This window comes from Asterias rubens, chromosome 22, assembly GCF_902459465.1.
Source record: "Asterias rubens chromosome 22, eAstRub1.3, whole genome shotgun sequence".
Lineage (NCBI taxonomy): Eukaryota > Metazoa > Echinodermata > Asteroidea > Forcipulatida > Asteriidae > Asterias > Asterias rubens.
Genome location: NC_047083.1, coordinates 1,217,891 through 1,240,582, shown reverse-complemented (window position 1 = coordinate 1,240,582; position 22,692 = coordinate 1,217,891). Strand labels below are relative to the sequence as shown.

Genomic DNA, 22,692 nt, shown 5'->3' with positions numbered 1-22,692 from the left:
ATCTTTTTCTTGTAAAAGTGTCCGAAATAAATAAAATGAAACCGAAATTCGGTTTTGTTTCACAAACATAGATACTATGTTAAATTCAGTTAAGGACTTGACTCTATTTCTCTGACCTTTTTGTTTGAGTGTAAGTAGGTCAGATCTTGCAGGTGTTTGCAGCCGCTAAGGGCATTTTGGTACAAGCAGTTTCTGGCTGCAATGGTCTTTAAAGGGTTACACATTCTCCCCCAAAACTGCTTCCATTTAATAACCATGTTTATCATACAGAGAACTAAAGTTTCATTAACAACTTGAATAAAAAGGCACAAATATTACAAAATATAACGGCTGTTCTTTATAGATAGATGATATAGTTTGACCCTGTAGATTTAAATACTTTTTTGAACACTCATTCATTTTTAATAAACTTTGCTGCTTTTAAAGCAACATTTTCGACAATAATACAACATTTTCAAGCACTAAACTTTAATCTAAGATGCATGGCCCGATTTTCAGAACTTTTTTTTATATAATTTTTTTCTGAACAAATTTTTAAAGACAATGTTGATTAGTTATAAAAAACATCCACAAGTTTCACATTCGCTACAGACTTAAACAACATATATGTAACATGCAAACTGTTTGTACATAGCCGATAGAGGCAAGATAATGTTAAGTTCTCGACACTTAAGCCTGGTTCATACGTCACGTAAATGCAAATCAAAGCAGATTTTTGTGACGCAATAATCACTAAGCACGTTTCCAGTTGTGATGCAAAAAATTCTCTTCGCTTAATTCAGTTTTTCATTGACTACCACATATAATTGGTGGAATTTTTTTCGTACAATACTTTAAATGAAAGCTTAAAACTTTCCTGAATCTGATTCAAAATTTAAATCAAAACTTTCCGGCCAAAAAACGGACCTAGCATCTTGGTCTAAGTTTTCAGATTCCCCTCTAGCATGTCTAGTGCTAATACTACCCCCCCCCCCCACACACACTGTACAAGTAAAAAATATCGGTGGTGTTAAAATCTGAATAGTTGATTTTTTTAATCTTTTTAAATATACAATGGAATTACACCACGCCATTGGAATAGCATTTTTTATAAATAATTTATACAATTATTTGCTACACTTTATACATTATAACGATGCTTTAATCAAGATTAAGACAAACTTTGTTCCTATCAATTAACAATTTTCAAGCTCACCAAGTGAGGAACAGGGCCCAATTTCATAGAGCTGCTAAGCACCCAAATTTGCTTAGCAAGACATTTTTGCCTTGATAATAACAGGATTACCAACAAAATTTCCACATGATTTTCAAAATAAGCAAACAACAGCTGAATGCCAGTACCAAGCAATATGCAACAATTGGAAATTTAGTTGGTAATCCTGTTTTTATCAAGGATGAAATTTCATGCTTAGCAATTTTGTTGTACTTATATAAGCTCTATGAAATTGACCCCATGTCGGAAGCACAGGTGTATTTTCTCTGCAGTTAATGTAACGCAAGCCACCGGTGATTCTAACCAAAGACTATACAAAATTTACATTTCTTTTGAAGCCTCTTTAACTCAAAGCTCACAAAGCTTTAAGTTGCTTGGTACCTGGCAGCATCAGTTGGTGTCCAATATCACAACAATATTATCACATACATGTAATTATTTGCTAAAAAAACTAGGAGGTGACCAAAATTTGTTTGACTCGTCTAGCCAGAAAGTGAAAAATAGTTTAGGGAAGCTTAGATTACTTGTGTTCACCTCCCGCGACATGACAAATTTTTAGTCTTTTTCATTTCGTCAGAATCTCATCCCTGAATCTAGGAGGGCGTTTTGGCGACTCCAACCAAAGCCTTACCGAGTCAACAAGTCCGTTACCGGTTGGTCTGAACAGCATCTTCATTGCGCCAACTGAACACGCGAAAACGCTCAACCGATGACCAATGTTTCTGGTTGGGGTCGCCAAAACACATTCTAGGATTAATAATTCTGTAATTGATTAGTTTGTGTTGTCTTTTAAAAAACACTTAGCAAATAAGTCATTTTCGAGTTTGATTTGAACGATACCTGCAACCATGCTTAGTACGATTCAATGCTCAACTGGAATAGACCTATGGGCCTTGGCATTGTACCAGAGACATCATACAAATCTAACAGGCAAATAGCTTATTGTTATTGAATACCCTGTTTCCTTAAAAATTGTATAATTAACTGTGAAATAATATTAGACAATTCTGACCAAGAGTCAATTATGGTGTTTTTATCGTCAACAGATTTGCTATCACATTACCATTCTGTGCATGTGCTGCCAAACCTTGCCATCATCTGGACCGCCAACATCTTTGTGCAAGTGTCACCAACGCTTCAACCTTGTCATCGACTGAAGCGTCTTTGTGCAAGTGTCACCAACCCTTCTCACTTGCCATCAACTGATTCGCGAACATTTTCGTAGAAGTGTCGACAACCCACCTTGCCATCACCCGGATTTCTAATGTTTTTGTGGAAAAGATGCCAACCTTTGCCACCAGTTGGATCTTCCCCAAGTCACCTCACAAGAACAGAGCTTCTGTTGATCCAAGACCAAAGACAAGCAAGAAGCAACCTCCTGTAAATTGTGTAAGGTGTCTTGAGCAAGTGTCCAGGAAATCAGGTGAGTTAAGTTCTCCAAGAATTTTGAGTTTTTCATCAGGATCGGTGTTTCAAAGGAAAAGGTTGACGGAACAGAATATTTCAAGACTGCTGGTAATAAGAAGCTAAACAACACTCTCCTTAGGTCTGCAAATCTCTCTGGAGGCTTTTGTTGGGCTGTCTGGAACCTCGTTGTAACACCTGCTGGGTTCTGATCTTGTCAGGTGACCAAACAAGCCTCCCAACACCGACGGCTGACTTGTCACTCTCGATGAATGGTCATCAAGTTCCGAGTTACAAACCACCTCAGGGGTCTCAAGAGAGACTGGTAGGAATCTCATACTCTCTGTGGAGTCAGGTAGGGGTGAGGAGGCTGTACCTAGACCTGAATCATTATCAGGAACGTCTTTATCAGCAGGAACAACGGAATCGACAAGAACAAGTTTTTCAGGCCGATGAAGCTGCGGAGATGGTGTGGCCGAGGAAAGCTGGTCCCTTACAGGATTCTCATGAGCTGCTAGCATTCCTGGCGAATCGGTGTCATGAGGAGATCTGTTTTCAGAGAAATAATTGTTTGAGGCTCCGATCTCTAAGAGAGTTTGGGTCTCCATACCGGCCTGGTCGATGGGGAAATTTGATAAAGGGGGTTTCGGAGGCTCCTTGGGAACGTCAATGCTGTAAACTTTCTCATCGGCTTCTGTTTGTTTAACAGTTTTGTTCTGGTTCTGTTTGTCTGGAACTGTTATGCAGATACCAATTGAGATGCCATTGATGCCTTGATCAAGTTTCTCTGAGCTTCTTGAAATTGGTGATGAAATGCCTGGAGCACTCTTCATCGATGTCAAGGGCCTCTTCCTGTTCATTTTATGAAGAAGGCCTTCTGTAATAGAGTGGCTTCGTTTTTGACGCTGAGGGGTTGGACTTCTTCTGATGGAGGTGTTTGCCGAAGACGAGTGTGTTGGTTCTTTAGTGGGACTGCGAGTCGAGAAGAACGGGAAAGGAATGGAAAACTTCCGCCTGACCTTTGATTTAGGTTTAGCTTCTGGATCTTTGCTGGTCACCTGTGTCATGAGGTCAAGGAGTGGTGAAGTGGAGCCGCGACGCAGATCGTCCAGATCGGAGTTGGTCAGGAGCATTGGATCTAACATCGCAGAGGAATCCGAGTGTGAGTGGTCGTTTGAACAAGAGCCGTTCTGTTGGGGTGTGTGGGTCTCTGCCATGGTGGACATGGTGTAAACGTTAGAGGATGGTTCTCCGTTTTCAGTTTTGAAGGAAGAGACCATGCAGCCATCACCGGTGATGTCTTGACTGATGCTCCCGTTCGTCCGCCACGGGAGCTGCGATATCTGATGAGCTTGTGTGCTTCTCATTGATGGGTGGCGGCCGAGACTTGGGTTGGTGGACTTACGCGGTCGGAGCACCTGGTTACGTAGAGATCTTAGAATCATCTGACAGTCTTTCTTAAACTGTTTAGTAAGGATTGTGTATAGGAATGGGTTTGCACAGGAGTTGAGCGGCAGGACAAAGATTGTTAGGACCTTGGCACCTTCCATGGAGATTAGTTGAAGACCAAATGCTGATGTTAGGCTGAAAAAAGCAATTGGCGCCCAGCAGGCGAAATCAGTAAATACTAGCAAAGACATCCTTCTTGCTACTCTGGAGTCGTTGCAGTTCCATGCATGCGAACCCTGGATCGCCATGTATATATTGGCGTAACACAGCATTATTATCACAAACGCCGTCACATTAAGAAGTAAGATGGAGCTGCCGTATACTTTACCGATGGTGGTTGTTATGTCTAGCGGGAGACACACTGGGAACTTGTAGTAACTGCTGATGTGTACAAGTGGCATGATGGCAACCACAACGGCAAAGATCCAACCGAATGCCATCACGGCGACAGCATGTGGAAGCTTCATCCTCTTCTCTAGATGCAAGGCGTGTTTGATGGCGTAGAAACGCTCCAACGTGATCACCGATAAGGTGTAGATTGAAAACTCTGAGGAGAAAACAGCCAGGAATCCTGCGAGGCTACAGCCGGGGCTAAGCTGCCATTGTGCGCCGTACTTATGAAACACACCAAGCGTCGACGTATCAACCCCGGCAAGGAAACCTAGGTAAACACCTAAGAAGAAGTCTGCAAAAGCCAAATTGCAGATCAGGAATCTTGGGACATCCATCTTAGTGTGGCTGACTAAAATGACAAAGATGACGATTGCGTTTCCGATGACGGCGAGAAGAAAAACAAAGTAAACTCCGATTCGCAGAAACCATGAACCAAAGAGATCGACGCAAGGTAGGAATGGCCCTGAAAGAACAATAATGAACTTAGAATCAGAACTTTAATAAACTCGGCCTGTGAACATGCTCTACTTGTTTTGACAAAACTGTTAGAAAACTGTTTTGACAAAAGTGTTCAAAGTTTTTATTTTTTTATTTTTTAGCCTTGTGAACTTTTTTGCTTCAAAAAGTGTACAAGGCCTTGTGAACTTTGCATTTTTTGCTTGAAAAAGTGTACAAGGCTATATATAGCCTTGTGAACTTTGCATTTTGTGCTTGAAACAGTTTTTGCTTGAAACAGTGAACAAGGCCTTGTGAACTTTGCATTTTTTGCTTGAAAAAGTGTACAAGGCTATAGTCTTGTGAACTTTGCATTTTTTGCTTGAAACCGTGTACAAGGCTATAGCCTTGTGAACTTTGCATTTTTTGCTTGAAAAAGTGTACAAGGCTATAGCCTTGTGAACTTTGCATTTTTTGCTTGAAAAAGTGTATAAGGCTATAGCCTTGTGAACTTTGCATTTTTGCTTTAAAAGGTGTACAAGGCTATATCCTTGTGAACTTCGCATTTTTGCTTGAAAAAGTGTACAAGGCTATAGCCTTGTGAACTTTGCATTTTTTGCTTGAAAAAGTGTACAAGGCTATGAACTTTGCATTTTTTGCTTGAAAAAGTGTACAAGGCTATAGCCTTGTGAACTTTGCATTTTTTGCTTGAAACAGTGTACAAGGCTATAGCCTTGTGAACTTTGCATTTTTGCTTGAAAAAGTGTACAAGGCTATAGCCTTGTGAACTTTGCATTTTTTGCTTGAAAAAGTGTACAAGGCTATATAGCCTTGTGAACTTTGCATTTTTTGCTTGAAAAAGTGTACAAGGCTATAGCCTTGTGAACTTTGCATTTTTTGCTTGAAAAAGTGTACAAGGCTATAGCCTTGTGAACTTTGCATTTTTTTCTTGAAAAAGTGTACAAGGCTATAGCCTTGTGAACTTTGCATTTTTTGCTTGAAAAAGTGTACAAGGCTATAGCCTTGTGAACTTTGCATTTTTTGCTTGAAAAAGTGTACAAAGTGTAAAATGCAAAGTTCACAAGCCTTGTGAACTTTGCATTTTTTGCTTGAAAAAGTGTACAAGGCTATGAACTTTGCATTTTTTCCTTGAAAAAGTGTACAAGTCTATAGCCTTGTGAACTTTGCATTTTTTGCTTGAAACAGTATATAGCCTTGTGAACTTTGCATTTTTGCTTGAAAAAGTGTACAAGGCTATAGCCTTGTGAACTTTGCATTTTTTGCTTGAAAAAGTGTACAAGGCTATAGCCTTGTGAACTTTGCATTTTTTTCTTGAAAAAGTGTACAAGGCTATAGCCTTGTGAACTTTGCATTTTTTGCTTGAAAAAGTGTATAAGGCTATAGCCTTGTGAACTTTGCATTTTTGCTTTAAAAGGTGTACAAGGCTATATCCTTGTGAACTTCGCATTTTTGCTTGAAAAAGTGTACAAGGCTATAGCCTTGTGAACTTTGCATTTTTTGCTTGAAAAAGTGTACAAGGCTATGAACTTTGCATTTTTTGCTTGAAAAAGTGTACAAGGCTATAGCCTTGTGAACTTTGCATTTTTTGCTTGAAACAGTGTACAAGGCTATAGCCTTGTGAACTTTGCATTTTTGCTTGAAAAAGTGTACAAGGCTATAGCCTTGTGAACTTTGCATTTTTTGCTTGAAAAAGTGTACAAGGCTATATATATAGCCTTGTGAACTTTGCATTTTTTTCTTGAAAAAGTGTACAAGGCTATAGCCTTGTGAACTTTGCATTTTTTGCTTGAAAAAGTGTACAAGGCTATAGCCTTGTGAACTTTGCATTTTTTTCTTGAAAAAGTGTACAAGGCTATAGCCTTGTGAACTTTGCATTTTTTGCTTGAAAAAGTGTACAAGGCTATAGCCTTGTGAACTTTGCATTTTTTGCTTGAAAAAGTGTACAAAGTGTAAAATGCAAAGTTCACAAGCCTTGTGAACTTTGCATTTTTTGCTTGAAAAAGTGTACAAGGCTATGAACTTTGCATTTTTTCCTTGAAAAAGTGTACAAGTCTATAGCCTTGTGAACTTTGCATTTTTTGCTTGAAACAGTATATAGCCTTGTGAACTTTGCATTTTTGCTTGAAAAAGTGTACAAGGCTATAGCCTTGTGAACTTTGCATTTTTTGCTTGAAAAAGTGTACAAGGCTATAGCCTTGTGAACTTTGCATTTTTTTCTTGAAAAAGTGTACAAGGCTATAGCCTTGTGAACTTTGCATTTTTTGCTTGAAAAAGTGTACAAGGCTATGAACTTTGCATTTTTTCCTTGAAAAAGTGTACAAGTCTATAGCCTTGTGAACTTTGCATTTTTTGCTTGAAACAGTATATAGCCTTGTGAACTTTGCATTTTTGCTTGAAAAAGTGTACAAGGCTATAGCCTTGTGAACTTTGCATTTTTTGCTTGAAAAAGTGTACAAGGCTATAGTCTTGTGAACTTTGCATTTTTTGCTTGAAAAAGTGTACAAGGCTATGAACTTTGCATTTTTTGCTTGAAAAAGTGTACAAGGCTATAGCCTCGTGAACTTTGCATTTTTTGCTTGAAAAAGTGTACAAGGCTATAGCCTTGTGAACTTTGCATTTTTTGCTTGAAAAAGTGTATAAGGCTATAAGCCTTGTGAACTTTGCATTTTTGCTTTAAAAGGTGTACAAGGCTATATCCTTGTGAACTTTGCATTTTTTGCTTGAAAAGTGTACAAGGCTATAGCCTTGTGAACTTTGCATTTTTTGCTTGAAAAAGTGTACAAGGCTATGAACTTTGCATTTTTTGCTTGAAAAAGTGTACAAGGCTATAGCCTTGTGAACTTTGCATTTTTTGCTTGAAAAAGTGTACAAGGCTATGAACTTTGCATTTTTTGCTTGAAAAAGTGTACAAGGCTATAGCCTTGTGAACTTTGCATTTTTTGCTTGAAACAGTGTACAAGGCTATAGCCTTGTGAACTTTGCATTTTTGCTTGAAAAAGTGTACAAGGCTATAGCCTTGTGAACTTCGCATTTTTGCTTGAAAAAGTGTACAAGGCTATAGCCTCGTGAACTTTGCATTTTTTGCTTGAAAAAGTGTACAAGGCTATAGCCTTGTGAACTTTGCATTTTTTGCTTGAAAAAGTGTATAAGGCTATAAGCCTTGTGAACTTTGCATTTTTGCTTTAAAAGGTGTACAAGGCTATATCCTTGTGAACTTCGCATTTTTGCTTGAAAAAGTGTACAAGGCTATAGCCTTGTGAACTTTGCATTTTTTGCTTGAAAAAGTGTATAAGGCTATAGCCTTGTGAACTTTGCATTTTTTTCTTGAAAAAGTGTACAAGGCTATAGCCTTGTGAACTTTGCTATTGTTGCTTGAAAAAGTGTTCAAGGCTATGAACTTTGCATTTTTTGCTTGAAAAAGTGTACAAGGCTATAGCCTTGTGAACTTCGCATTTTTGCTTGAAAAAGTGTACAAGGCTATAGTCTTGTGAACTTTGCATTTTTTGCTCGAAAAAGTGTACAAGGCTATAGCCTTGTGAACTTTGCATTTTTTGCTTGAAAAAGTGTACAAGGCTATAGCCTTGTGAACTTTGCATTTTTTTCTTGAAAAAGTGTACAAGGCTATAGCCTTGTGAACTTTGCATTTTTTGCTTGAAAAAGTGTACAAGGCTATAGCCTTGTGAACTTTGCATTTTTTGCTTGAAAAAGTGTACAAAGTGTAAAATGCAAAGTTCACAAGCCTTGTGAACTTTGCATTTTTTGCTTGAAAAAGTGTACAAGGCTATGAACTTTGCATTTTTTCCTTGAAAAAGTGTACAAGGCTATAGCCTTGTGAACTTTGCATTTTTTGCTTGAAACAGTGTATAAGGCTATAGCCTTGTGAACTTTGCATTTTTGCTTGAAAAAGTGTACAAGGCTATAGCCTTGTGAACTTTGCATTTTTTGCTTGAAAAAGTGTACAAGGCTATAGTCTTGTGAACTTTGCATTTTTTTGCTTGAAAAAGTGTATAAGGCTACAGCCTTGTGAACTTTGCATTTTTGCTTTAAAAGGTGTACAAGGCTATATCCTTGTGAACTTCGCATTTTTGCTTGAAAAAGTGTACAAGGCTATAGCCTTGTGAACTTTGCATTTTTTTCTTGAAAAAGTGTACCAGGCTATAGCCTTGTGAACTTTGCATTTTTTGCTTGAAAAAGTGTACAAGGCTATGAACTTTGCATTTTTTGCTTGAAAAAGTGTACAAGGCTATAGCCTTGTGAACTTTGCATTTTTTGCTTGAAAAGTGTACAAGGCTATAGCCTTGTGAACTTTGCATTTTTTGCTTGAAAAAGTGTACAAGGCTATAGCCTTGTGAACTTTGCATTTTTTGCTTGAAAAAGTGTACAAGGCTATGAACTTTGCATTTTTTGCTTGAAAAAGTGTACAAGGCTATAGCCTTGTGAACTTTGCATTTTTGCTTGAAAAAGTGTACAAGGCCTTGTGAACTTTGCATTTTTTGCTTGAAAAAGTGTACAAGGCCTTGTGAACTTTGCATTTTTGCTTTAAAAGGTGTACAAGGCTATATCCTTGTGAACTTCGCATTTTTGCTTGAAAAAGTGTACAAGGCTATAGCCTTGTGAACTTTGCATTTTTTGCTTGAAAAAGTGTACCAGGCTATGAACTTTGCATTTTTTGCTTGAAAAAGTGTGCAAGGCTATGAACTTTGCATTTTTTGCTTGAAAAAGTGTACAAGGCTATAGCCTTGTGAACTTTGCATTTTTGCTTTAAAAGGTGTACAAGGCTATATCCTTGTGAACTTCGCATTTTTGCTTGAAAAAGTGTACAAGGCTATAGCCTTGTGAACTTTGCATTTTTTGCTTGAAAAAGTGTATAAGGCTATAGCCTTGTGAACTTTGCATTTTTTTCTTGAAAAAGTGTACAAGGCTATAGCCTTGTGAAGTTTGCAATTTTTGCTTGAAAAAGTGTACCAGGCTATGAACTTTGCATTTTTTGCTTGAAAAAGTGTGCAAGGCTATGAACTTTGCATTTTTTGCTTGAAAAAGTGTACAAGGCTATAGCCTTGTGAACTTTGCATTTTTGCTTTAAAAGGTGTACAAGGCTATATCCTTGTGAACTTCGCATTTTTGCTTGAAAAAGTGTACAAGGCTATAGCCTTGTGAACTTTGCATTTTTTGCTTGAAAAAGTGTATAAGGCTATAGCCTTGTGAACTTTGCATTTTTTTCTTAAAAAAGTGTACAAGGTTATAGCCTTGTGAACTTTGCAATTTTTGCTTGAAAAAGTGTACAAGGCTATGAACTTTGCATTTTTTGCTTGAAAAAGTGTACAAGGCTATAGCCTTGTGAACTTTGCATTTTTTGCTTGAAAAAGTGTACAAGGCTATAGCCTTGTGAACTTCGCATTTTTGCTTGAAAAAGTGTACAAGGCTATATAGTCTTGTGAACTTTGCATTTTTTGCTCGAAAAAGTGTACAAGGCTATAGCCTTGTGAACTTTGCATTTTTGCTTGAAAAAGTGTACAAGGCTATAGTCTTGTGAACTTTGCATTTTTTGCTTGAAAAAGTGTACAAGGCTATAGCCTTGTGAACTTTGCATTTTTTGCTTGAAAAAGTGTATAAGGCTTGTGAACTTCGCATTTTTTAGCCTTGTGAACTTTGCATTTTTTTCTTGAAAAAGTGTACAAGGCTATAGCCTTGTGAACTTTGCATTTTTTGCTTTAAAAAGTGTACAAGGCTATAGCCTTGTGAACTTTGCATTTTTTGCTTTAAAAAGTGTACAAGGCTATAGCCTTGTGAACTTTGCATTTTTTGCTTGAAAAAGTGTACAAGGCTATAGCCTTGTGAACTTTGCATTTTTTGCTTGAAAAAGTGTACAAGGCTATACCCTTGTGAACTTTGCATTTTTTGCTTGAAAAAGTGTATAAGGCTATAGCCTTGTGAACTTTGCATTTTTTGCTTGAAAAAGTGTATAAGGCTATAGTCTTGTGAACTTTGCTTTTTTGGCTTGAAACAGTGTACAAGGCTATAACCTTGTGAACTTCGCATTTTTTTTTGCTTGAAACAGTGTACAAGGCTATAGCCTTGTGAACTTTGCATTTTTGCTTGAAAAAGTGTACAAGCCTTGTGAACTCTGCATTTTTGCTTGAAAAAGTGTACAAGGCTATAGCCTTGTGAACTTTGCATTTTTTTCTTGAAAAAGTGTACAAGGCTATAGCCTTGTGAACTTTGCATTTTTTGCTTGAAAAAGTGTACAAGGCTATAGCCTTGTGAACTTTGCATTTTTTGCTTGAAAAAGTGTACAAAGTGTAAAATGCAAAGTTCACAAGCCTTGTGAACTTTGCATTTTTTGCTTGAAAAAGTGTACAAGGCTATGAACTTTGCATTTTTTCCTTGAAAAAGTGTACAAGGCTATAGCCTTGTGAACTTTGCATTTTTTGCTTGAAACAGTGTATAAGGCTATAGCCTTGTGAACTTTGCATTTTTGCTTGAAAAAGTGTACAAGGCTATAGCCTTGTGAACTTTGCATTTTTTGCTTGAAAAAGTGTACAAGGCTATAGTCTTGTGAACTTTGCATTTTTTGCTTGAAAAAGTGTATAAGGCTACAGCCTTGTGAACTTTGCATTTTTGCTTTAAAAGGTGTACAAGGCTATATCCTTGTGAACTTCGCATTTTTGCTTGAAAAAGTGTACAAGGCTATAGCCTTGTGAACTTTGCATTTTTTTCTTGAAAAAGTGTACCAGGCTATAGCCTTGTGAACTTTGCATTTTTTGCTTGAAAAAGTGTACAAGGCTATGAACTTTGCATTTTTTGCTTGAAAAAGTGTACAAGGCTATAGCCTTGTGAACTTTGCATTTTTTGCTTGAAAAGTGTACAAGGCTATAGCCTTGTGAACTTTGCATTTTTTGCTTGAAAAAGTGTACAAGGCTATAGCCTTGTGAACTTTGCATTTTTTGCTTGAAAAAGTGTACAAGGCTATGAACTTTGCATTTTTTGCTTGAAAAAGTGTACAAGGCTATAGCCTTGTGAACTTTGCATTTTTGCTTGAAAAAGTGTACAAGGCCTTGTGAACTTTGCATTTTTTGCTTGAAAAAGTGTACAAGGCCTTGTGAACTTTGCATTTTTGCTTTAAAAGGTGTACAAGGCTATATCCTTGTGAACTTCGCATTTTTGCTTGAAAAAGTGTACAAGGCTATAGCCTTGTGAACTTTGCATTTTTTGCTTGAAAAAGTGTACCAGGCTATGAACTTTGCATTTTTTGCTTGAAAAAGTGTGCAAGGCTATGAACTTTGCATTTTTTGCTTGAAAAAGTGTACAAGGCTATAGCCTTGTGAACTTTGCATTTTTGCTTTAAAAGGTGTACAAGGCTATATCCTTGTGAACTTCGCATTTTTGCTTGAAAAAGTGTACAAGGCTATAGCCTTGTGAACTTTGCATTTTTTGCTTGAAAAAGTGTATAAGGCTATAGCCTTGTGAACTTTGCATTTTTTTCTTGAAAAAGTGTACAAGGCTATAGCCTTGTGAAGTTTGCATTTTTTGCTTGAAAAAGTGTGCAAGGCTATGAACTTTGCATTTTTTGCTTGAAAAAGTGTACAAGGCTATAGCCTTGTGAACTTTGCATTTTTGCTTTAAAAGGTGTACAAGGCTATATCCTTGTGAACTTCGCATTTTTGCTTGAAAAAGTGTACAAGGCTATAGCCTTGTGAACTTTGCATTTTTTGCTTGAAAAAGTGTATAAGGCTATAGCCTTGTGAACTTTGCATTTTTTTCTTAAAAAAGTGTACAAGGTTATAGCCTTGTGAACTTTGCAATTTTTGCTTGAAAAAGTGTACAAGGCTATGAACTTTGCATTTTTTGCTTGAAAAAGTGTACAAGGCTATAGCCTTGTGAACTTTGCATTTTTTGCTTGAAAAAGTGTACAAGGCTATAGCCTTGTGAACTTCGCATTTTTGCTTGAAAAAGTGTACAAGGCTATAGTCTTGTGAACTTTGCATTTTTTGCTCGAAAAAGTGTACAAGGCTATAGCCTTGTGAACTTTGCATTTTTGCTTGAAAAAGTGTACAAGGCTATAGTCTTGTGAACTTTGCATTTTTTGCTTGAAAAAGTGTACAAGACTATAGCCTTGTGAACTTTGCATTTTTTGCTTGAAAAAGTGTATAAGGCTTGTGAACTTCGCATTTTTTAGCCTTGTGAACTTTGCATTTTTTGCTTGAAAAAGTGTACAAGGCTATAGCCTTGTGAACTTTGCATTTTTTGCTTTAAAAAGTGTACAAGGCTATAGCCTTGTGAACTTTGCATTTTTTGCTTTAAAAAGTGTACAAGGCTATAGCCTTGTGAACTTTGCATTTTTTGCTTGAAAAAGTGTACAAGGCTATAGCCTTGTGAACTTTGCATTTTTTGCTTGAAAAAGTGTACAAGGCTATACCCTTGTGAACTTTGCATTTTTTGCTTGAAAAAGTGTATAAGGCTATAGCCTTGTGAACTTTGCATTTTTTGCTTGAAAAAGTGTATAAGGCTATAGTCTTGTGAACTTTGCTTTTTTGGCTTGAAACAGTGTACAAGGCTATAACCTTGTGAACTTCGCATTTTTTTTTGCTTGAAACAGTGTACAAGGCTATAGCCTTGTGAACTTTGCATTTTTGCTTGAAAAAGTGTACAAGCCTTGTGAACTCTGCATTTTTGCTTGAAAAAGTGTACAAGGCTATAGCCTTGTGAACTTTGCATTTTTTGCTTGAAAAAGTGTATAAGGCTTGTGAACTTCGCATTTTTTAGCCTTGTGAACTTTGCATTTTGTGCTTGAAAAAGTGTACAAGGCTATAGCCTTGTGAACTTTGCATTTTTTGCTTGAAAAAGTGTATAAGGCTATAGCCTTGTGAACTTTGCATTTTTTGCTTTAAAAAGTGTACAAGGCTATAACCTTGTGAACTTCGCATTTTTTTTGCTTGAAACAGTGTACAAGGCTATAACCTTGTGAACTTCGCATTTTTTTTGCTTGAAACAGTGTACAAGGCTATAGCCTTGTGAACTTTGCATTTTTTGCTTGAAAAAGTGTACAAGGCTATAGCCTTGTGAACTTTGCATTTTTTGCTTGAAAAAGTGTACAAGGCTATAGCCTTATGAACTTTGCATTTTTTGCTTGAAAAAGTGTACAAGGCTATAGCCTTGTGAACTTTGCATTTTTTGCTTGAAAAATTGTACAAGGCTATAGTTTTGTGAACTTTGCATTTTTTTCATGAAAAAGTGTATAAGGCTATAGCCTTGTGAACTTTGCATTTTTGCTTGAAAAAGTGTACAAGCCTTGTGAACTCTGCATTTTTGCTTGAAAAAGTGTACAAGGCTATAGCCTTGTGAACTTTGCATTTTTTGCTTGAAAAAGTGTACAAGGCTATAACCTTGTGAACATCGCATTTTTTTTTGCTTCAAACAGTGTACAAGGCTATAGTCTTGTGAACTTTGCATTTTTTTCTTGAAAAAGTGTATAAGGCTTGTGAACTTCGCATTTTTTAGCCTTGTGAACTTTGCATTTTTTGTTTTAAAAAGTGTACAAGGCTATAGCCTTGTGAACTTTGCATTTTTTGCTTGAAAAAGTGTATAAGGCCTTGTGAACTTTGCATTTTTTGTTTTAAAAAGTGTACAAGGCTATAGCCTTGTGAACTTTGCATTTTTGCTTGAAAAAGTGTATAAGGCTATAGCCTTGTGAACTTTGCATTTTTTGCTTGAAAAAGTGTACAAGGCTATATAGCCTTGTGAACTTTGCATTTTTTGCTTGAAAAAGTGTACAAGGCTATAGCCTTGTGAACTTTGCATTTTTGCTTGAAAAAGTGTACAAGGCTATAGCCTTGTGAACTTTGCATTTTTTGCTTGAAAAAGTGTACAAGGCTATAGTCTTGTGAACTTTGCATTTTTGCTTGAAAAAGTGTACAAGGCTATGAACTGTGCATTTTTTGCTTGAAACAGTCACTTTTGGTTAGCCAAATTAGCGTTGATTTGTAGTGTTTTCCCTTCCGGGGTTAGTGACTATGGGTATTGATACAGGGCGCTGCCCATAGACCTTTTTGCAAGCAACCACTGCGCAAGCCCTAACTGATGAATGAGGTGCATGCTTGTCTAGCTTTGGATCAAACTTGAGTGCCAACTAGACCAGCTACACCTCTTCAACACCTACAGCGCGCAAACCGAGTATTTGTGATAAGTTCTATGGTAGCGAGGGTTTTGTTTACCTGGAACGGGGGAACAACTGATGTTTGAATGAATCTGAATCGGAACTCCGCTGAGGTTGTACTGTGGTTCCCAAGTACTATCATACCACTCCTCTGCCCAATCAGAGCTGCTGCCGTTACCTCCTGTAAGCAGATAAGTTAATCCAGAATAAAGACAGTGGACACTATTGGTTATTACTCAAAATATTTATCAGCTTAAAACCTTACTTGGTAACGAGTAGTTGGTTGCTAGTATAAAACATTGTGAGAAACTGCTCCCTCAGAAGTAATGTAGGTATTGAAAAAGCATTTTTTTTCCCATGAATTTGATTTTGAGACCTCGGAATTAGAGTTTAATGTCTCGAAATCAAGCAAGTGAAAGCACACAACTTCGTGTGACAAGGGTGTTTTTTCTTTCATTATCATCTTGTTAGTCCAGCTTAAAGGCACTGGAAACCTTTATTAATTGTCAAAGATCAGTCTCCTCACTTGGTGTATCTCAACATATACTTACTTCTACAAAACTACAGCACCTCATCAAGTAATTTTTAAGGGAAGCTTTCTACTATCATAATCTTCAAACTGTGTAAGTTCCATGTAAATCTGTGGACATTGTGTTTTGTGTTAGAAAAAAAGTACGTAGACCCTTTAAAGTTACCATTGTAATCGTAGGTTGAAGAAGATAACGTCCAAGTGTAAATCTCCTTGATCTGCATTAAGAAAGAAACAAAAGAACTCACTTAAAACATCTTTAAGGCAGTGGACACTATTGGTAATTAGGCCCTACACAAAATAATTACTAGCATTAAACCTTACTTGGTAACGAGTAATGAAGAGAGGTTAATAGTATATAACATTGTGAGAAACGGCTCCCTCTGAAGTGACATAGTTTTTGAGAAAGAAGTAATTTTTCCTCCGCGAATTCGATTTCGAGACCTCAGATTTAGAGTTTGAGGTCTCGAAAATCAAGCATAAAGCCCCTGTCTTGTCCCGGCTTTTTAATCTATCAAACGTCATCAGGCATTTGTACAACGCCATCATTTTACTTGCCTATTCTAAGGCACTTTAATATGTTTCTTTACTAAGCACTGGTTCCATTTCTTGGCACTGCAGCCACAGCCTTGTCTTTACGCACGCACCCCTACTTCTTCACACTACAAGCCATGTAGCAGGAATTGCGCATTCAAGAACTATCAGCTGAAATAACATGTGCATACAAAGTACAGCAAGATCAACACAGAATTTGTCCAACCTTAGACAGTGAGTCAACAATGTACATTACACTGAAGTAAACTCGGGCAGGCAGAAATCAAGCCCTGGTAGTGTAGCCCTGTTACCCAGGAATTTGCCAGGGTTAGCATTTCTAATGTGAACCAAACAAGCCAGGGAGTTTCCTGGGAATCTCCTGGGAGATTCCTGGGGTCAATTTAACAAAGATAGTCCTATGACTCTTTAGGAGCTATTAAAAACTTAAGGCTAGTCCTAAGTTAGGACAAGTAACTCATCCTAACTCGAGATAAGACTAGTCTTAGATCTTTGTGAAATCCACCCCTGGGAAGTACCAGTGAATTTCCTGGGGATTTTGTTGTTTTGTGAACCTGGCTTATGTTTGATTTCATATTCAATCTTAAGGTTGAAAAAGGAAACAGCTAATATTGATTTTTTTTTCATGACTGGTTCATTTGTGGAACTTTTCTTGCAAATAAAAATTGTCATACCTCTGGAGTATTTTTGACGGAGTTGACTTCGTTCAGACTGATGTAACTACAACAGTGGTAAGCATAGGATGAGATGATTATAATAATCTTGGGAAGTTCGGACGGTTTAGGGAAGGATTCAAGATGAATGTTATCGAAGGTATAAATGTTGAGAAGTCTTTCAAGTCCAGCTGTCGGGAAATCGGGAAACCTGTTCCCGTTTAAGCGTCTACAAAAAAAAGAAAAAAAGTGACAATTTCAATACAGTATCAAGAAGATTTAATCGTCCAATCTATTAAAGGGTTTGGGTCCACAGACTTACATTTAAATACCTTACACCATTTAAGATAATGATAGTAAAAACATCCAATAAAATATTAATTGCTGAGATGGTGTAGTTTTTTAGAGTTGAGTAAACAATTTCCCAAAAACTATTTGAGCAGGTGCAACGGATTTACATGAGTCTCCTGTTATGATTCCTCTGTGATTTTCACTTTTTTTTTCTCAAAAACTTGCCTTGAAATGGTCCCAAAAGTTCAAGGTCTACTTTACCTTTAATAACAACAGTGGTGTGTATTATTTTCATCAATTTCCTTGGAAAATCATTTGCTAAACTCTAGTGAAATTCAGTCATTATGAACGTGTGGGTATGATTCTAGGAACAAGGCATTAAAAATAGATTGTCTGTAGTTCTTATAAGTGCTTTATCACTCTTGTTGACAGTTCTCTCAAATTGATCATTATTTTTATGACAGGTCTGCAGAGCTATGTTTGAATTATGAGACTCTGAATATTGCATCTTGCAGAGAGTTAAACACAGTGATGTAGCACAATCTGCAGCCAACCGTGCCACACACACCGCGGCAAACCACTTATCTTAGAGGTCGTTAAAAATAGTACATAAATAGATTAAGGCAGTTTTTTACTCATTCGGTTTTAAATTTGTGTGTCTGAACGCTCTTAAAACTTTAACAAATCAAGTTTAAACCGAATTAAAAGAAAATACCCCATTTGACAATTTATTTAGATTTAAACAAACACGGGAATTATTGACCTTTACTTACAATGTTTCCAGTTGTTTCAAAGGCAAGAAAGCTTTCTCATCAATTTCAATGATGTCGTTGTTGCCAAGATCCCTACAAATTAAAAGTGGAAAATAATGTTTTGTCAACTCCGTCCACAATGATATGGTTTTTACTTTGAAGGGACACGTTGCCTTTGATTGGGCAGTTTGGGCTTTACAAAAAATGTGTGAATATGGTCGATTTGAAATTAATATGATTTGAAAGAAAAAAATTACTAGATCCAGATCAGAACCAACGGCGCTCTAGCAACTGAGCTATCAAGTCCTATGCTGGCAGTCTCCCTATTTTGTCAATACCTTTGTTCGGGGGTGCCAGGCAGAAGCCATGTAACCCTTATTGGCTGTGTAGCCAGGGATCACATGCAAAGTACGAAATAACCTGGGAAGGGATGCGACTTGTTATTTCAAATATCAATATAATAAACCATAAGGGAAACTGACTGGGTAAATTTTAAATGATTTGGGGTGGAACAAAGAAGTAATTCAAGCTAAAACACTTACAATTCATAAGCTGCAGATAGACCCTCAAAGCTGTCTGCTCTGATACGTTCAATGTTATTCTCTCCAAGGTAGAGATGTGACAGCTGATTTAGACCTTGGAAGGGTGTGCTTTCTAACGAGGAAAGCTTGTTGAGACCAAGATTCCTTTTGGTGATGGAGAATATGGAAGACATTTAAAGGCAGTGGACACTGTTGGTAGTTTACTCAAAATAAAATAATAGCATAAAACCTTACTTGGTAACAAGTAATGAGGAGAGGTTGATAGTATTAAACATTGTGTGAAACGGCTCCCTCTTAAGTGCTGTAGTTTTCAAGAGAGAAATAATTTTCCAAGAATTTGATTTTGAGACCTCAGATTTAGAATTTGAGGTCTTGAAATCAAGCAACTGAAAGCACACAACTTTGTGTGACAAGGGTGTTTTTTTCTTTCATAGTGACCTGTCAACTTCGACGACCAATTGAGCTGAAATTTTCACAGGTTGGTTATTTCATGCATATGTTGAGATACACCAAATGAGAAGCCTGGTCTTTGACAATTACCAATAGTGTCCACTGTCTTTAAGGAGAGGGCATACCTTTGGTAGTTACACAAATAAAAACTTACTTTGTGAAGAGCATGGGAAGCTGTTGATCTGAGCCTCGTAAAATGGAATCAGAGGTTCAATACTTTTGAAGTAAATTTTTGTGTGAGTATGGATGGGCGTTTTATAAGGCTTAATTTAGCCTTCATTATGCAGAGCCCGAATCTACAGGTATGTTCAGGTTTGTGTATAGACCAATCCGACGCGCACCCGGTGCGCAAGTGTGGAGCAACGCGCGCCATTTGCTGCAGTGTCTTCAATGCCTAGATTGTGCACAAAAAGACACCGCTGTTGGCAATTTTCAATAGAGGGCGCTACCAATTTTGTTTTGTCGGATTGGTCCATAGGACACAAAAATTACGTTTTAATACTTACAAATATTGGAGTTGAGAGCAATTTGAAAAACTAGGTATTGACTCGATCTTGTTATTGTGAAGATCTCTGAAATTAATATAAGTTTAAAATATGTAAATTTTAAGAGTTACATTTTTTATATTATGATTGAAATCTAGAGGATTGGATTGATTGTATTCTACCAATAAGTTACGCTTTACTCTCTAAATGTAAAAGAGTTAAAAACACCCCCCTTTACATTTCGAGTTGTCCCTCATATGGCTCTTTAAAAAGAGTGGTGGTTGATTTAGAGGGGTTTCACTCCAGGACAGAGTGAAAAATCACCTAAAAAGATGCAAACTTCAATCTAAAAGAGTGGGAGACCACTCGAAAAAGAGTTGTCCCTCATATGGCTCTTCAGAGAGAGCTTTTTCACTCCTTTGTTTTACAGAGTACCATCCCTGCATGATAAGTTTCCGGAAAACTAGATAATCGGAATGACTGCAATTCCAATAATTTGCCATCCCTTTTAATGTTTATTCTTGAATACTAGACGATTGGAATGAATGTACTCTAATTCTAAAAAAACAATTATGTGTCATCCCTCTATGATATGTTTCTTGAAAACTAGAGGATTGGAATGACTATACTCTTCAAATCACCAATTATGTTTTTTCCCTTTGACATGTTTCTTGAAAAACTAGAGGATTTGAATGAATATACATACAGTTCCAGTAATTTGCCATCCCTTTTTTATGATATTCTTGAAAACTACGGATTGGAATTAATGAACTCTTCCAATAACCAATGATGTTCAATCCCTTTATGATATGTTTCTTGATAACTAGAGAATTGGAATGAATATACTTACAATTCTTTAAGATGGTGCATTCCGTCACAAAAAGTTGTTGGTATGGCTGTTAGGGAACACCTATCTATAGTCCTGCAAAGGAATCAAATCATCATTTATTTTGCGGCACAAATATTTCACAACTTTTAAGACTAAAAATGTCTTAGAGATCATGATAAACAGTGTTTGTTTTAATTTATCAAATATTAAAGGAACGATTACACAGAACTGGTTTTCGCTATAAGAAATTGCTGGCAGTGTAAGCACTTTATGTAATCCACCATATACATAAACTGACAAACCTGTAGAAGTTTGAGATTGATCGGCCATCTGGGTCATGAGAAAGTAGTGAAAAACCGATAACACATTTTGCCTGACATCGATTAAAAAATATTGAATAAACTGCTCACTGAGTGATAAACTCCAAACAGGAAATTAGTTGTATTTATTTATTATCATAATATGACATTTCAGACAGAAATATTTCAAGGGATGTTTTCTAATATCATCATCATTAGACGCTGTAAGTTTTATGTGAATCTGTGATCTTAGACGATTTTTTCTTACCAATTCTGTAATATTCCTTTAAAAAAGGATCAATAGAGAGCAAAATAAATACTCCTGAGATCATAATTTTACAGAAGTCTGTGTTAATTTATCAAATATTAATTTGGATTACAATTTTTTAAATAACTTTTGACGAATCCAAAGTAATGAAGCTTACAATCTTTCTAGGCTGGTTGTTCCTGACAGGTCTGGAAACTCACTGAGGTTGTCGACGTCTGATATTGCTCTGAAGAAAGAAACAAAGGCAAAGCAAAATATTTACTGGAGAAAAAAAGACAAAAAACAATTTAATTGAGGAAATATGAAATCTAAACACTGAAAAACAGAGTTAGCAGTAGAGTATTTTAGATTCAAAGGTGTTCAACATCAGTAGTTTTCAGTGGCTTTTCCTGGCTTACACCAATTATTACTCATGGTTTATTAATTTTGGTTTTTACCCATACACCGATGTGTGTTAGCACTGTATACTCAGTACTTTCCCCGAGTCCTGTGAAAAAATATCACAGGCATATTACTCGGGTGGGATTCGAACCCACGACCCTTGCAATAGACTACCGAGGTTGCCCGGTAGCTAGAGGCAGTTCGAATCCTATGTTTTGGCAGCGGGTACCGCAACGATATAATAACATGCAAATTTAACATCTATTATACTCATGGTTTATTAAAACACTGCCATATAGCGGCCAAAAACCTGAAATGTACAGTTTACAAAGACAGTCATTAAAAATATTACACAAAAAAAGAAGGAAATATGAAACACACAGGCAACACATTTGTGACAGAAAAAAATTCAAAAGAGCACAAACATATTTTGATTAGATTACAATTCAACCATTGCTCATGATCCAAAGAGCAATTTTCAGTTAATTTCTTTTGAACCACCCACAATTTCTGAGAAAAATAAAATCAAAGTGCTAATCCCTTAGTGGCCCTTCTATGTGACATTAACCATTTTATGCCGGCAGAGAAGTCCATGCTCAATTGTAAACTAGAGATGTCTTCATCAGTAAAGGCACTGGACACTATAGGTAATTACTCAAAATATTTGTTAGCATAAAAACTTAGCTGGTAACAAGCAATGGAGAGCTGTTGATAGTGAAAAAAATTTTGAGAAACGGCTCCCTCTGAAGTAAGTTTTTGAGAAAGAGGTAATTTCTTACTCAAATATTTAAAGGCTTCAGGCCTGAAGTATTTTAATGTTTTGTTAGGCATCTGAAAGCACACAACTTGTGCAACATAGGTGTTTTTTCTTTCATTATTTTCTTGCAACTTTGATGACCAATTGAGTGAACATGATTAGTTATCTTATGCACTATGTTGGGATACACCAAGTGAGAATACTGGTCTTTGACAGTAACTACATGGTATCCAGCAGCCAATTTCCTGAAACGCTGGGATTAATCCTATCTCGAGTTAGGACAAGTAACTCGTCCTAACTTAGAATGGGTTCAATGCGTCCTAACGTCTATGGATATGGAACTTTACTCGTCCTAAGTCCTAAGATTAATCCTAAGTTAGGAAGAGTTCGGTGAAATCAACAGCAGAGCCTTTAAAGAAACCACAGCGATATAATCAGAGAAGATCAGATAATTAGAATAGAGAAGAGCAGGGCACTTAGCAAGAAAGGTAAACATATAAACCAAGAGGCTCACAGAATGGCAACCAAGGACAGGCAGAAGAAGAAGAGAAAAACAAGAAAGCTGGAGAGATGAAATAACCACATAATTACCAACATGGAGTAGAATGACAAAAAAAACAGTAGAAATTGTTTTTTAGACTATCTTTGAAAAAAAACTACTCACAGAGCGTTGAGGTTGGTAAGGTTCCGGAATGCCCCTTGTTTGATGTTTTTTATCCGATGGTAGTTGTACCTAAAGTCTAATCCTTTTAGATTGTACAGTCCTGAGAATGCATGAGTTGAAATCACTTGGATGCTGTTGTTATTCAAGCTCCTAAAAAAAATAACAAAAATAA

The 22,692-nt window shown here is 36.8% G+C and overlaps 1 protein-coding gene across 1 annotated transcript in view; it reads right to left on the bottom strand.

Annotated features, from left to right (window-relative positions):
- Positions 1 to 1,388: 1,388 nt before the first annotated feature.
- Positions 1,389 to 22,692, bottom strand: part of LOC117305387 (leucine-rich repeat-containing G-protein coupled receptor 5-like) — an 82,869-nt gene continuing 61,565 nt past the window's right edge. Inside the window, exons 7-16 of the mRNA XM_033790258.1 lie at positions 22,521 to 22,670; positions 20,876 to 20,944; positions 20,173 to 20,244; positions 19,344 to 19,409; positions 18,388 to 18,531; positions 17,867 to 17,938; positions 16,824 to 17,031; positions 15,764 to 15,815; positions 15,127 to 15,249; positions 1,389 to 4,922 (exon numbers count right to left, since the gene is read on the bottom strand). Coding sequence (XP_033646149.1) covers positions 2,740 to 4,922; positions 15,127 to 15,249; positions 15,764 to 15,815; positions 16,824 to 17,031; positions 17,867 to 17,938; positions 18,388 to 18,531; positions 19,344 to 19,409; positions 20,173 to 20,244; positions 20,876 to 20,944; positions 22,521 to 22,670 — 3,139 coding nt within the window. The 3' untranslated portion in view covers positions 1,389 to 2,739. The remainder of the gene's footprint in view (positions 4,923 to 15,126; positions 15,250 to 15,763; positions 15,816 to 16,823; positions 17,032 to 17,866; positions 17,939 to 18,387; positions 18,532 to 19,343; positions 19,410 to 20,172; positions 20,245 to 20,875; positions 20,945 to 22,520; positions 22,671 to 22,692) is intronic.